The sequence below is a fragment of the Drosophila grimshawi genome, unplaced genomic scaffold (assembly GCF_018153295.1).
Source record: "Drosophila grimshawi isolate 15287-2541.00 unplaced genomic scaffold, ASM1815329v1 contig_44, whole genome shotgun sequence".
Lineage (NCBI taxonomy): Eukaryota > Metazoa > Arthropoda > Insecta > Diptera > Drosophilidae > Drosophila > Drosophila grimshawi.
Window position 1 is genome coordinate 6,651,165 of NW_025063240.1, and position 15,919 is coordinate 6,667,083.

General features: G+C 41.2%; 1 protein-coding gene across 1 annotated transcript; it reads left to right on the forward strand.

Annotated features, from left to right (window-relative positions):
• Positions 1–669: 669 nt before the first annotated feature.
• On the forward strand, positions 670–13,345 carry LOC6557134 (homeobox protein caupolican). Its single transcript, XM_032743096.1, has 5 exons — positions 670–1,124; positions 8,081–8,653; positions 8,906–9,024; positions 10,433–10,758; positions 11,722–13,345. Exons 1-5 carry the CDS (start codon positions 1,077–1,079, stop codon positions 12,915–12,917), a joined length of 2,262 nt encoding a protein of 753 aa, XP_032598987.1. The 5' UTR covers positions 670–1,076; the 3' UTR covers positions 12,918–13,345.
• The last annotated feature ends 2,574 nt before the right edge of the window (positions 13,346–15,919 follow it).

Here is a 15,919-nt window from a genome sequence, read left to right on the forward strand (position 1 = left end):
GGTGCAAAAACCAAAACTAAGCCGTAAATAACAAAAAAAAAAAAAAATAAAAGAAAAGTGTTTGTGCAATAATCTATAGGCGTGTCAATAAATATATACTTAACACAATAAATTAGTACAAGGTATTAACTTCAACTACTTAAATTTATTGACCAAAGCGATCTACAAAATACATCAAATACGAAAACGAAAGAGAAACACAAGTAGAAACACATGTTTTTGGAGTGATACTCGGCACAACCTTTTGGCCCCGGTCGCCAAGTCAAGCCGTGTCGAAAGTGACCCGTGACCAGACCTAAAACCGGACCCGGACACCGACCCGTACTCGAATAACGTTAGCAACTAAGTAAATATAACCAGTGTCCAGCATCAGAGGACGATTTGTATGCTGTCGCGCCTGTAAACAGTCAATGTCAATAAAAATACAAATAAAAATAAATAACCAACAAAAAAGAATTGAAACGAAGTAAAAGAATAAAAACGCAAAGTCACACAAAAAAACAAACAAAACATTTTCCGGCTCCGGCGACATTAACAGAACTGCTCGACATCGACAATTTGTTTTATCAATTTTCAACAAGGCCAACAACACAACAAGAGCAACAAACAACAAACAACAGCAGCAGCAGCAACAGCAACAACAACAACAATCGCACACAGCAGCAGCCAACAAACCAACAAACAACAAAAGCGTCCAGAGTGCTTAGCCGCGCTTCGCGTCGAGCACGCACGCCACCACCGCCAACAACAGCAACAACAACAACAACAACGACAACATCACCATCCACCATCCTTCAGCTCCCAGCTCCCATCTCCCATCTCCATATACACATCCGCATCCATCTTCAGCTCCCACCACCCACTCTCCTGACCCGACCGAGTTGCAGCCACCCAGCCAGCCAACCCCTTATCAACAGCAACAACAACAACAACAGTAGCAGTAGAAGCAGCAGCAGCAGCATCATCAGAATATCCTTGCAGGGCGCGGGCGCCCCACGCTGAGCTCTCCAATTGTTCAACCTGCCGTTGCCGTTGCCGTTGCCGTTAACAGTTCAGCGTCGAAGACGAACGCGACAATGGCTGCATATGCGCAGTTTGGATATGGTTACCCGTCGGCAAATCAGGTAAGCGAGGACAACACGCTAAAAAATATGTCACGATAGAAAATTCTCTATATTTTACATGCTTTTTAGTTTCCATAAAATGACGATTTTTCATTAGAAGCAACATTTTCAATGAGAATTAGATATTGAATATTCCGTCTTATCTTGCCTTCATGCAACAATATCTGATTAAATTCTGAGCATGTGAAATCGCAGGTTTATCAAGTCAAACTCATATTACCAACAAATATTATAGGCTTTGGAGAGATATATGAATGCAGTAATATCAATATTTTTGGATATTATTCCAACTTATAAAATTCGTTGCAAAATGTTTCGAGCAAACGACTCCTGAATAAACCAGGCTTTTTAATTAGTTATTTAGTTATTTAACCTGTGGTCTCGACTTTTTATTATTGGCTATGGAAATATATCTGATTTCAGGATAAGCGCATTTGTAATTGGATATTCTTGAATTCTAAAAAATTCATTGAAAAACGTCTCGAACAAGCGACTAATGAATAGTTCCGGTTTTCTCACTAGAACTTAAAGGTTTTAGTCACAAATTGGTTACACGAAAATATATATTTTTTTAAAATACTATAATTATTTTTTAATTAAACATGCACTAGCAATATTTAAAAGAATATAATTTTATTGGATTTAGTATATACACATTAATATATATATTATTAGCAGTTTTATTCACATATGCAAATGGCGACGGCGCCGTTTTTGAAATGAACATAAATTCAGATTTTATGTTGCGGTAATGGGGCATGAATATTCAAGCCATATACATATACAGCTACTGACCATCAGCCGTTAATAGACGCCCCAAGCAAGTGTTGCACAATTTAGGACATTATGCAGCCGTCGCCATCGCCATTGCCGTCGCCGTCGTCAACGTTCTGGCCAACGGCTGCATTGACTTCGGACGATAATTACTTGGCCACTGGAATTTGAGGGGAGTGGGCAAAGGGAAGTTCAGTAAATGTGAAGTTCAGTAATTCAAATTAGTTAGCTGAGGTTTGGTTTCTGTGTGTGTGTGTGTGTGTGTGTGTGTGTGTGAGTGTATGTGTGGCAGCCATTACTATGGCAGAGCAGAGCCTATACAGTGAGTGTCGTTAATATATTACCCCTTTATAGTTGAATGTGCCATAAATATGTATATATATATATATTCTTATAGCCTTTAACTGCCTCTGCCTATTCACATAAATTGCTGTCTAAGCGAATCGAATGGCTCGTCGTTTGTTTTAATATGCAAAACTTGGTAAATTGCAATAATTAAAATAATGAACGCTCAGATTATCGACTCAAATTATGTCTGCGGATGTGCAAAGTGGAAAGTATGGCCTACTTTTCCTACAACTCATCCTCTTTTTCTTCATTTTGCCACACTGTGCTCTGTGTTCAGCTGCTTCCTTCTGCTGGCCAAATTGTGTTGCAGCTATTTTTGTTGCCGGGATTTCTTGGTTTGTGTTTTTTGTGTGCTTAATTCTGTTGTCGTCAGAACTGGTTTAATTTGTATTCTCTTCAATTTGCATACATTAAAAGTTCGTTAAGCTTAAAAGATTATTGCAAAGCATTCAAATTTTGACACTTATAAGCCCAAAATGCACTTTCTCAGGATTTGTTGTGTTTCATCTATTCGCAGTTAATGTTGAATTGTTATGTTGTTTACATTTTAATTGGGACTGTTTAATATATTTATTGATATAATAAAATATAATTTATGGCATCATTTTGTCTGATTCGATCACATAAACATTAAATTAAACTTCTATATTTTTAAACTATTTGCACAAAACAAAAAATTGTTTTTGATTTGTTTTCAAAACATATAAATAAACACACATCGTGATTTATATAGCCATATAAAATTAAATTCGAAATATTACCTGCACATCATATTTTTCTGGTGTCTGCAAAATATTAGTGCGAATAAAAAATAATAATTTATGGAAAATAACATCAAATTTTGGTTATCTGCGTCTAGTGAAATTCCGTTGAAAATCAAGAAACTAAACGGAGGGTTTATAAATTGTCAAACAATTTATTTGGCAGTTAATCCGTCGTCAAATAAGCTTTAAATAAAAGCCTATTTTTAGCTTGTGTTTAATAAATTCCAGTTGCGACTTGTGTAATATATACAAAAACACCCATACAAACAGACTTATATCTACCCAAGAGTCGTATTCATTAATTTAATTTAATTTTAATTTCAACGCCAATTCGGCATCCCAAATATGACATACAAAAATCGTTGACGAATTCAATATATATAATATATATATATATACACGTATGTATGTTTGTGTGTAAATTAATAAATTTAATCAACGGCTGCAGCAGCTCCTGGGTCCAGGGACAGAATTGTCAACTTGCCATTGCGAGGAGCAGTTCACGCATTTCATGGCAAAATAACTCAAATTCCCAGGCAGTGGCCGAGGCACAGCCAGTTGCTTCACACATACATACATGCATACATCCATACATGTCCATGTGTCCTTCCTGCCACGTTGCGTAGGCCTGGTCCGATGCGAGAAAAAACTAATATTTTGCCGTGTGCATTCCATAATTGATTTATGAATTTTTAATGCAAACATTGAAAGCCACTGGCACGCTGAAAACAAAGAGTTGCTCCTGCCGTTGCAGGAACTGCTAACTGGCAACTGGCGACTGGGAACTGGGACGACGAAGACGACGACGACGACTACAGCAACTACTGAAACTGAAGTTAATTCAATAAAAGGAGCGCACAGCAACCACAACAGCAACAACTACAGCAGCAGCAGACAGCAGCAGCAGCAACAGCAACAGCAACTTATTCGCATTAGCAAAAACACGCATCAGAGCTATGGGTATTTTGGATTGGTATTGGTATTGGCAAGGAATGGACATGGGTATGGGTATTGCTTTTGCTTTTGCCTGGCACTGGCTGCTGGCTGCTGGCTGCTGGATGAATGTGAGAATATGCCAAATGCCACGACGCGTCGCCTCGAGTCTCGAGTCTGCAGCAGCGCCCCAGAGCCGCATCCAAAACCAAAACCAAATGTCGGCAGAGACCCAAGCTCAGCACTGCCTTCAGCTCCTGCTCCTGCTCCTGTTCCGGCTCATACTCCTTTTAATTTCGCTTATTGTTTGTCATTGCTGCTGCTGTTGTTGTTGTTGTTGTTGTTGGGCCCGTTAGTGCTGTCGGCGCCGTTGCCAGTTGCAATTCCAAGTCGACTGGCGTCAGAAGGAACCTATTGCGGAGCAGCTATCACTTTTTGTTTTTTGTTTTTGTTTTTTGTTGCTGCAGACTCTTTGTTTAGATGTTGTTGCTGTTGTTATTTGGAGTGCAAAAACAAAAATCCATAAACGCATCTTCAGCAGTAGCAGCAACAAGAGCGAAACGGCAGCAACAACAGCAAGCCACAACAAGCAGTGTGCACACACATTCACACACTCGAACACACACACATTCGCACACACACACTTGGACTTAAAAACAATAATAACAACAAGGGGAACTTCACAGCCCAGCCTCCTTTGATTCACACACGCACACACTGCAGCAATTGGCAATTGAATGGAATTGGCATTGGCTAGGTGGGATAGGGACTGGACCGCACCGCTACCCGTACTCGGACCGTACTCGTACCGTACCGTACCGTACCGACGGGCAGGCGTTTCGTGAGCTTTAACATAAATCATAAAATTAATAACCATAAAGTGACGGCAACAGTTTTTCCAAACATCTCGGTCCGAGCGGGTGGCCGCAAACGCTGCGGACTGCAAAGAGGAGAGGAGAGGAGAGGAGAGCAGCAGAAGCAGGAGCAGGAGTGTAGCAGGTGGGAGGTGGGCGGCACATATGGTTTGTCTGACAGTCTGTCTGTCTGCACTTCAAAGGCACTAATAATGGGAGCCCGCTCACTTGTGCAATTACGCTTGATGAGTATTTGCCTTTTTAGTTTAACGTTTCTTGTCGATTTGCCAATTTCAAAGTTTTTGCATTTACTTGCAACGGCTTGAGCAAATGTTGTACTACTTGTCTGTTGCAAGGTTCGATGGCTGCTTGGCATTCGTTTCGCTTTGAACTTGGGTCATGCAACCAATAGAGCGAGCTTAGTGTTTTTTGTTGTACTTCCTTCCCATCGGTAAATGATATTTAAATTTTAATTTGCACTTAAATTTAGTTCAAGTGGAGATAGTTGTATAGTTGTATTCCAAAGCAATTGTACAACAGAAGACTGACTAACTGAATATTTATTGGCATCGACAAATTTTAAAATTTGTTTCGGCTATTTATAAAATATGCAAATTCTGGTAACATTTGTATGAAAATGGTGTGGGTTATTCACAGTCAAAAACTGTGCCAAGTATATCAGAAAATGTATATTTTTATATTATAATTATTACATATTTTAAGAGCCGCTGATTATATGCCTGAGCTGGATTCTTTTAATTCCATAATAATTTTATATCATTCCGAAATTGGTATGAACTGCAGAGCATTTTTATTAAGGCAGTAAAAGCAATAATGATTTTATAGCATCCTTAAGATTAAGGTTAAGTGTAATATTTATGTTTGGGTGTTGAACTATTTTAAATTTTTCTTGTATCTTTCCCTGAATTATTTAAGTTATTTTATCTGTCGGAAATAAAAAATATAGTCCACAAACATTTGAACATATTAATTGCTTCATTGATTGAGTGAAAACAGTTTTGAATGAAACAGTTGTAGTATTTTGTGGTAGTAGTAATTTATTGAGTGTCCTGCTTTGAATATCTGGCTGTGAATATATCCTTGCCATGGCATGACAGGCATAAACTTCAAAGCGGACATGCAGTTCACACCGTTTATCGTAATATTGAAGTCGTAAAACAGCGCACTATAAGGCAATATTTAATAGTTGCCAACACTTGGCAACATTTGCAACATTTCCGCATTGTGGTAACTAAAGCCGTCTTTAAGCCAGTGCCACAAACCCCTCGAGACCAAAAACCTCTCCGGTGCTTGTGTCTGTGTGTCCACCTCATGATAAACTCGCCGCTGCGCTGCGCTTCCTCCTCCGCCACCAGCACCACCAGCAAACCGCTGGCGAACCATCCACAGTGCATCCCAGAGTGGGTGAGTGAGAATCATTAAAAATAAACTGACTTGCGTGCCGATAATAAGCGCTGGCCGGTGGCTGCTTCGCCGGACCGCACTCTGCCAGACGGACGGACGGAAGGCAGGCTGGCTGGCTGGCTGGCTGGCTGGCTATTCGGGTCCGGGGTCCTCAGTGTCGTTGTCGTCGCTGATATGTGTTTTTTATGGACGACCACAAAAACTGAAATTGATGTTCGAATCGCATATAAAAATAAAGAATAATAAGAAATGAGCGCGCGCAGCGTTTTGTACATTAGAAAGAGAGAGAGAGAGATAGAGATAGTGGGAGAGTGTGTGTGTTTGTGTGTGTGCGAAAGGGAGAGGTAAGCCGGTCACTTGTTGTGGTTTTTTGCTGGGATCGCTGTGTGTTGTTCGACGGCGTCGTTACAGTTGGTCGCCGGTTCAGGCTGTTCAGCGTGGCTTTGGCCACTGGCCAGTGGTCATTCATTCAGAATTCATTAGATTTCATTCATGAAAACGCCTTCATTATGCAATAATTTCACGTTTGTTGCGGAGCGGGCAGATCCCTCGACTCCAACTCGTTGGAAGTTGGAGGCTTTGCGGCCCTGGTGTCCGCACGAAATTGCTTTGCGATTAGATAGCCTGCAGGAGGTGTTGAAAATCAGCTTGTTCACCTGTGAATTACCATTATTATTTAAAGCATAAATTTGACTACTGTAGCCGAGTTCTGATTGAAGCCGAAGTGGCCAACAGTAGCCAGTAAAAAAGGATGCGTAATCGGTTAAGTTAATATTTTTATTTTGGTAACTTATCACTTTTTGTATCTCGTCGCTAATGATAAATTTGTATTTATGTTTTTAATAATTCATTAACTTGAGGGAGATTCCAAATAAAAAAATAGATACACAATGAAATTAATGTTTAGACTGTCGGTTAAATGAAATTCAGTTGAATTCTGATAGCTGACACATTGAATGCGAGCATTTCGATTAGCCCATTTGCTTTATTTCACGCTCATTGACTTTTTTCGATTTTCTGGCATTTACTGAGTTATCTAGCACTTGCCTTATAGGCTACTCCTGTTGTTGTTTTGTTGTTGTTCTTCTTGTTGCTGTTGTGAGTCGAGTCGAGTTGAGTCGAGTTGAGTTGAGTTGAGTAGAGTTGAGTCGTTGAGGTCTTACCGTCTTTCAATCGGAATCGGCGATTCGTTGCGGTTATCGTGCAAGCGCATACCTGAGTGCCTCATTCAATTTCTTGCCCTTTTTGCCTTGCCTTGCCTTGCCCGGCCCAATGCCCACACTCAATCGAGCGGTCGATCTGTCCGCTGATACTTGCAACGTACCCTCTTCAAAGAGGCAGAGAATCCGAGACCGAGACCAAGACCGAGACCGAGACCGAGACCAACACCGTGCCGTAGCCCGAATTCAAGCCCGAGCTCGAACTCTTGCAACGACAGCCCCAACAACAACAACAACAATAACAACAGTATCTGAAATCTGACTGTGATAAATTGAAAATTAATGAAGTGAAAATAGATGGAACGGATCGCAAAATGCGCCAAGCCAATAAAATATTTTGACATTTGGAGTTATCGTCTTAATCTGTTTTGTTGATTTCGACCTGAAGGTTCGGCACTCTCGAGCAAACAACCCTTACCTCAACCGCATACCCCGGCCCCTACCTCAGCCCCTGTCCCTATGCCTGTCCTTAGACCGAACGCGAGGCGTCCTTGATCGCATCACCTGTTTTAAGAATCGTACCATTGCGAACCTTTTTTCGCCTTTTCGCCTTTTAATTTTTGTATTTTTATTTATATATATATATATTTGACTTTTTGTTCAAGTTGTATCTTCATCTACTGCTCCACTCTTTTTAGTTACTTGGCGGTGCGGCGACTGCGACCGGCGACAGTCAGAGCGGACATGGTGGGGGCTCGGTGCCATCGCCACTGTCCGGCACAAATGAGGCCTCGCTCAGTCCCTCGGGCGGCTCGACAACGACGGGCATCACCGGCCCCGTCAGTCCAGGTGCAATTTCGCAAACGTCCAACAATGCGGGCCCTACAGTCTCGACGGTCACAGCGCCGACGGATGCAGATGCAGTTGGCAACGATGTTGTTGGCGGCGGCGGCGGCAGCGGCAGCGTCACAGAAACAGATGCCTCTGCTGCCGGCGTCGGCGGCGTCTCGAGCAGTGCTCTGGAGGCGCATGTCCGTGTTGCCAATACCATGTCCTGCTGCGAAAACGGACGACCGATCATCACTGATCCCGTCTCGGGTCAAACGGTCTGCTCGTGCCAATACGATTCGGCGCGTTTAACCCTCGGTGGCTATTCTCGCATGGCGTTACCTTCCGCTGGCGTTGGAGTCTACGGTGGACCGTATCCATCCAACGAGCAGAATCCCTATCCTAGCATTGGTGTCGACAACTCGGCCTTCTATTCGCCTCTGGTAAGTGTTTGATATGCATCTAATTGGATTAGTGCAGTGGGCAGAAGTCCATGCTGAATGTAAGTTGACAGGTGGCGATTTTGCAATCAGGTTTCTCTGAACGGTACCATCTCATTTGATCTGCTGCGATCTGTCGACCGGCTACTCCAGTAGGCAATTAGCGGAAGCTTACACGCATGTTATCGGCTCAGCCTGACTGGCTTTTCCTCAATCGATGACTAACTATAAATTGTGTGTTTGGTTTAATTTTAGAGTAATCCCTATGGCATGAAGGATGGCAGCTCTGGTTCCGATATGAATGCTTGGACCTCGGCTGGTCTGCAATCAACTAGTGGATATTATTCCTATGATCCCACATTGGCCGCTTATGGGTGAGTCTCTAATCCAAGAAAACAAACAATAACAAAAAAACAATTGCGCCACTAAGGAAAGTTAAGCGAGTTTAAAATGTTTTCATGGGCCGGCGACCAAAAGTTTTCAGGCACCGTCTGCTGAGTTTTTTTGTTTTTTTTTTTGTATTTATTTTATTTTTATCACCACAAAAGGTTTTTCCTGGCAAACTGGCAAGTGGCCCAAAACAGGCTTAAACTGTGGCACCGAGCGTAGACAATCTGCAAGGGTATCGCGCTTGTACTCCTTAACGCCTTTCCTTCCCCTCCCTTCCCATCCCATCCCATCCCATACTCAACCCTCTAGCCCTAAGCAAGCGATGCTTTTAAAAAATATACTAAACTCAATAAGTTTATGGCTGGAAGGGACGCGGTTGTTGATTGTGTGGTGAGCTGGGCGGAAGGAAGTTACAAATGCACAGATTAAAATTCCCAGGGCGTTTCTTCTGTCGCGGTTTTTATTGTGCGTTTCGCTTTTTTTTTCATTTTTTTTCCGTGGAGCGGAATTTTGTGAATCAAAAGTGCAACACGTACGCGGTCTAGAAAAATTGAGTGAAGAAAAGCAAAACTGAGTCTTAAACAGTTATGAATTTCAATCATTTAGTTAAGGAGTTGCGCTTTAAGCCATATTCAAGCTTTGCTTTAATAAATTATAATTTTAAAAAATATATATAAAAGGAGTTTATAAAGCTATGACATTCGATTTACCGAGGTCGGTTTTAATATATAAGAGATTAAGTATACATTTGTTGATCTGATTCTGATCTGTCTATAGTGTATAATTATTTATTGCGCCGACTGAAAAATAATATTCTAATCACAGAAATTTTGAATTAAAGGTTAAATTTAGTCTGAGTTAGTTTCTAAAAAGTAATAATATGATACGAAAAAATTCTCCGAACTTATATATTATAAACTGTATGCTTTTCGTGTCAATTGCCTTTTTAAAAATGAATTTAATTGCAGTTTAATGTATGTATCTATTTTTTGTATATAATTTAATTAATGAAGTATTTATATTTAATTTCACAATTATAATGCTCTTTTCGCATTTTATAAACACTTTTTAATTGCCTTTGTCCCAATGTACTGAGTTGTGTGCACTTTGCAATATTTCACTTGGCTTTTGGCTTTAAAGTGTCGCCTTGACTTGAATGTAGATAATTGTTTAGCTGATGAAGGTGTGGCGACCAACAGTGCTATTTGCCAGGGCACTGATATGGGCAAGGTCTGGACACGTCCGATTTACCGGAAGAAACACTCGATGTTTATCCAATATATCAGGGCGTTGTCACCGGAATAGTTATGTATGGTTTTCAAGTTGCTGTCAGACAAGTCTTTAGTGAGCGAACTATTTATTTATATTCTGAATGAATGCTTTCAATTGCAGCTATGGGCCCAACTATGATCTCGCCTCTCGCCGCAAGAATGCCACACGTGAATCGACTGCCACATTGAAGGCGTGGCTGAGCGAGCACAAGAAGAACCCATATCCGACTAAAGGCGAGAAAATTATGCTGGCCATCATCACAAAGATGACGCTGACACAGGTCTCCACATGGTTTGCGAATGCACGACGTCGTCTGAAAAAGGAGAATAAAATGACGTGGGAACCAAAAAACAAGACGGAAGACGATGACGACGGACTGATGTCTGATGATGAGAAGGACAAGGAGCCCATCGAGGGCACAAAGCTGCAAGCCAGCGACACATTTGGTAAGCTGTCACCTAATTTGATGCCCTGCACTCCCCTTATCTGTCCACCCTCTTTCCCTCTTTTCCCCTTTCGCTGTCTCCATGTCATTGACCTAAGCAAGTGTTTGAAGTCAAGTGTGTTTTTTTTTCCGTTAAAAATTGCGCGATTGGGGCTTGATATCATTTTAAGGTCGTATTTGTATTGTTTTTCTAAACGGCCCAGCTCCAACGATTTTAGTGCCTGTCGCTTTCTGACCCTTCGTGCCCTGTGTTGGCCCCCCAAACTACAGATTTGTGGCAGCGGCCTTTTAAGTACAATTTATGTGGCGAAACGAATGTTATGCAATCTTTGTCTTCTCGGTCTGCCGTCCGCCGTCCGCCGTCCGTCCGCCCTTCTGTCTGACCATCCGTCTGTCCGTTTATTTGTCTGACTGCTTAGGCGACATCCTCCCCGGAAGTTGACAGCACATTGTTGGCAAAGTGGCCTTGCGCCCGCACTCTCCCCTCTCTCCCCCCTCTCTCGCACTCTGTCCTTCCATGTGGATGAAAGCGGCCTTGCTCGACTTGGCGACTTGACTTGCACTGAATTCCTATTTTGCCGCTCGAGGAACGCCGTTTGCTGCGGGGCAGGGGTGGGGACTGGGAGTGGAGTTGGCGGAAGCCGAAGCATTTTGTTGCTGAAAGCTTTCTGCGTCGAGGCAAACGGCGCGAAGGGTTGCACGCATCAACGCCCACCAACAATTTCAAGGGTTTTTGCCCTGCGCCTGCCAAAGACGAGGCAAACGCCCAGTTGCCAGTTGCCAGTTGCCAGCTGTTAGTTGTTGGCTGTTCGACTGTTGGGAGGCAAGTGGCAACTGCCAAGTGCCAAGTTTTGTAGTGCTCTAAGAACTTGTCTACTTCCGCTTTGCGACTTGAAATTAATTTAATTTAATTTTTGTCTCTGTTCTGCTGTCTTTTGTCTCTCCCAACTTTAATTCAACCCAGATCCGGGCCATCAACGTATCAAATCTGAGCTGGCCAACAACAAGTCTGACAAGGATCTGGACATTGAGGAGAAGCTGGAGCGTGAGCCGCAGAATTTGCTGGCCATCAGGGGCATGCCACCATATGGTGCGCCCAGTTTCAATCCGCATCCGGCGCACTCCTACAATCCCTATGCCCATGTCCATGCCCAGGCACAGGCCCAGGCACAGGCACAGGCGCACGCCCAGCAGGAGCAACAACAGCAGCAGCACCAGCAGCAACAGCAACAACAGCAGCAGACTGCAACTGGCGTTTATTACAATCCGGGCTATGTGCAGAGTCATGGCCAGGACGTTGGTGGTGGCAGTGGTGGTGGTGTTGGTGGCAGTGAATATACCGTTCAAAAAAACCAGCTGAGCAGAGACTGTGGCATACCGGTGCCGGCGAGCAAGCCCAAAATCTGGAGTGTGGCCGACACAGTCGCCTGCAAGACACCACCGCCTACGGTATATCTCGGCCAGAATTTCTATCCACAGCAGCAGCAAACACAACAACAATCCCAAGTGTTGCCCCTGCTGCCCGATTCACCCACGCATCCCACGCATCCGACGCAGCAGCAGCAGCAGCAGCAGTTGCAGCATCCGGAGCAGCAGCAACAGCAGCATCATCTGCAGGCTGCGACACAGATTATGGGGCCGCAAGTCGAGCTCGGTTCGCCGCTGAGTATGATGAGCAGTTACGCCGCCGCATCGCCATATTCGCGGATACCTACGGCGTACACCGAGGCCATGGGCATGCATACCAAGACGCCTATCAATATGCATCGCGAGCTCTCCCAGCTGCAAGTGTTGCATTCGAGTTCCAGCCAGACGGCCTATCATCATCAGCAGAGGGTGGGGTTTACCGAGATTCAGCCCGATACGCCGCCACAGACGCCTCCAAACATGAAATTGATCAGTCACAACAGCACCAACAACAGCAACAACAATCACAATCATCACAACAGCAACAACAGCAGCAACAGCAACAGCAGCAGCTCTACGCTACATACAGGGCCCGGCCCGGTAGCGGTAACATCCATGGGTTCAATGCTTTACAATAACAACAACAACAACAACAACACCAACACCAACAACAACAATAACAATAGTAATAATATCTATAACAGTAGCAATAGTAGCAGCAGCTATCTAACGAGCAATCGCTCAAATTCGTAAGGCCCTTTCAATCACATTACACATTAGATGCCGATACCAAATATATATTTCAATAACCAGGCCCAAGTGGACAAGTGCAAATATCGCCACAGCATCGTTTGTGAGATGCAATTACAATAGCGATAACGATAACGATTACGATTACGATAACACACTAATTAGTTTGCAATAAATGTAGCTTAAGTATGGCAATAAAACTTAATTTCCTACCATATCGTAAATTATTTTCACTTTATAACTTTAATTAGCATATTTACACTCATCAATTTGAAAATGCCGTCTCCAAGTTGCGAGACTCACACGACAACAGTTTGCCATGCAGTGGGATTTGAGTCATTACCCCATTGAGTTTAATGACTCGAACATGACACTCCACAACAACAGAGCCACCAAGAAAGCAAACGGCAAACGGCAAACAGCAAACAGCAAACGGCAAACAGCTAAAACAAAAGCAAAAACTTAGAACATTTCGGTACTCAAAACAAACAAAGATACATTTGTATTTCGCATGGTGCTCTCACTCTCTCACACTCACTTTGTATCTATCTCTATCTGTCTCGCTGTATAAAGTTGTGCATACATTAAACAGTTATTTAATTACCACATTTACGCTAAGTGTGCACACATACATACATAACATACATACATGCATGCATACATACATCTACATCAACATAGTATGTGGTTATTATGAGCTTAACCACACTTAATTTACATCAACTCAAATACCACAAGAAAGAAACAAAAAACACTTCAAAATGTATCTTAAACTATTAGAATTAATATTGAAATCGGAAACACTACAATTCAAACAGTTGTCATATGGGTAAAAAGTATGCTTGGTGTACTTGGGATGGAGTTGAATTAATGCTAAAAAACTTGATAACCAGTGTTTTCTGTGATATATCCATATACAACTTGTATAAATGATGCACAGATTGTACGATGTACGATGTCACTCAGTCGAGTGGTAAACAAATCAACTTAGTTCATAGTTTGCAGTTTAACAGCACTTACTAATTAAATATGTGCATCGATATGGTTGCTCTATAGATATGTATGTATGTATAATTATGTAATCTATGTATGCACAATGATGTTAGGCATACTTAAATTATCACTTCTTGTCGGATTCCTAGCTAATTTCTATAGTTTACTCTTATTTTAAGTGTGTACATACATATAGAGTATACATAAATAAATAGGTTCGAAAATGTAATAAAATTTTAAATTAATAATAAAACTAAGTTTGTAAACTTGCACTATACAAAATAAAATAATTTAAAATAAAGAAACAACATCAGATTAAGATCATCATTTTGAAACAATTCGTGCTTTGTCGAATAAAAAAAATAATAAATAAAATAAATTCAACAAATTACTTTGGATATATGTACGTTAATTCTGGTAAGAGCTATTAATTGGCATTCCTTTAAACGGGGTATTTTTAGTCTGAATTCTATATTGGATGAAGTAAGTTTTAATTCTTCCTATTCCTGCAATCAATATATGCTTAAAGTATGTTCAATTGGATATCGAATATCTAACAGTAATTTTGGGGCTGACATTTTTCTTACATCAGATTGTCACAATATAAACTCGTTTATTTGTTTAATGGAATGTTTATATGGGAAGCCCTTTTTGGTATAATTTTTGCCATATACTATTGTAATAACCTACTTTTTATTCATACGTCGATTTATGAATTTATTCGCTAGCACTCCAAACAGAACAATGAGCAATGAATAATTTATAAAAATAGGAAAAAAAAAACAGAATATAATCCCAGCAATGTATAGATTTCAAATAAATACGAATTGTCAATGGACAATTGGAGCAATGTGAAGTAGCCACACTTGTTTAAGATCATAATCTGCATTGTATTGACAGAGTTTGGCTACTCTTTCGTAACCCTTTATTTAATAATTTCGAGAGGTGGGGAAAAATGTCAAAGCGGATTAAGCTCGTATTGTTATGATATTTGTGTGTAGAATTTACGTATTTTATTTCTTTTTTTTTTGTTCGCCGATAATTCCACTTTGTCATCAACGATTTATGGGTTTTCTCTACTTTTGTGACACGCGTCACATATCGTATCGTGGCCAAGTGACTGAGTGTCTTTTCATTCCGTAAATAGGTAAGAAATTTGTGTTTGATGTGGCCACTCCCAAATGTATGGCAATCAATTTGGGCACTATAGACCAACTTGGACAATGATAAAAAAAATGGTGATCCCATCTTAAGAACCATAAACAAATTTAATTCACTTGAAGCACTCACAAAAAAAAAAAGTCAAAAACAAAGAAAGGTTTTACTGTCGCAATTAATGGTACATTTATGTGTCCAGCCGTATCAATCTCGGGGACTAAAAGAGCTAGAGGCAAAAGATTTTACAAAGGCAGGTCAAGTTTATTGAGAATTCCTGATAACTATCGCAGTTGAACGCAATCGTACTTGGTTAGATTTTCTACAAGATTTAGTGATACAATAATTGAATTACTGAAAAATACTTAAATGTGAACAATATTTCTTAATTAAATATTTCATTTTAAAATATATTTATGACCCTGTACACCATATGTATGTATTTATTATATGCAATTGGCTATTAATGAAAACAATTAAGAGCTCAACCGTGTTATGGTCCGTGCGAGAATCGTTAGATAAATTCTCAAAATTTTCAAATTAGCTGCCTGAATTATGGTAGCATCTGCATTCAATTGCACACTCTATGCAAAGTGCACGCAGTCTGGCATGCAACTACGTAATTATTTACATACATATCGACATATGTATACATATGTATTTACGGGTGCATTGACCATGCCCGGGATCATCCCTATATATATACGCGGCTGACTGAAGCTCCGCTTCTGCATTGGCTTTTGTCTGTACTGACTGCTGGCTGGCTGGCTTTTGCAATTTTATCCACAGAGTGGAAAATGTCAACATTAATTTCGGGCTTTTATTTGTGCGAATCGGGCTTGGCCACATTTTAAATT

Excerpts from the sequence above, each read along its gene's own strand:
- LOC6557134 (XM_032743096.1), top strand. The coding sequence starts at position 1,077 with ATGGCTGCATATGCGCAGTTTGGATATGGTTACCCGTCGGCAAATCAG. Across the intron at positions 1,125-8,080 it reads GTTACCCGTCGGCAAATCAG|TTACTTGGCGGTGCGGCGAC; the intron begins GTAAGCGAGGAC and ends CACTCTTTTTAG. Across the intron at positions 9,025-10,432 it reads CCCACATTGGCCGCTTATGG|CTATGGGCCCAACTATGATC; the intron begins GTGAGTCTCTAA and ends TTTCAATTGCAG.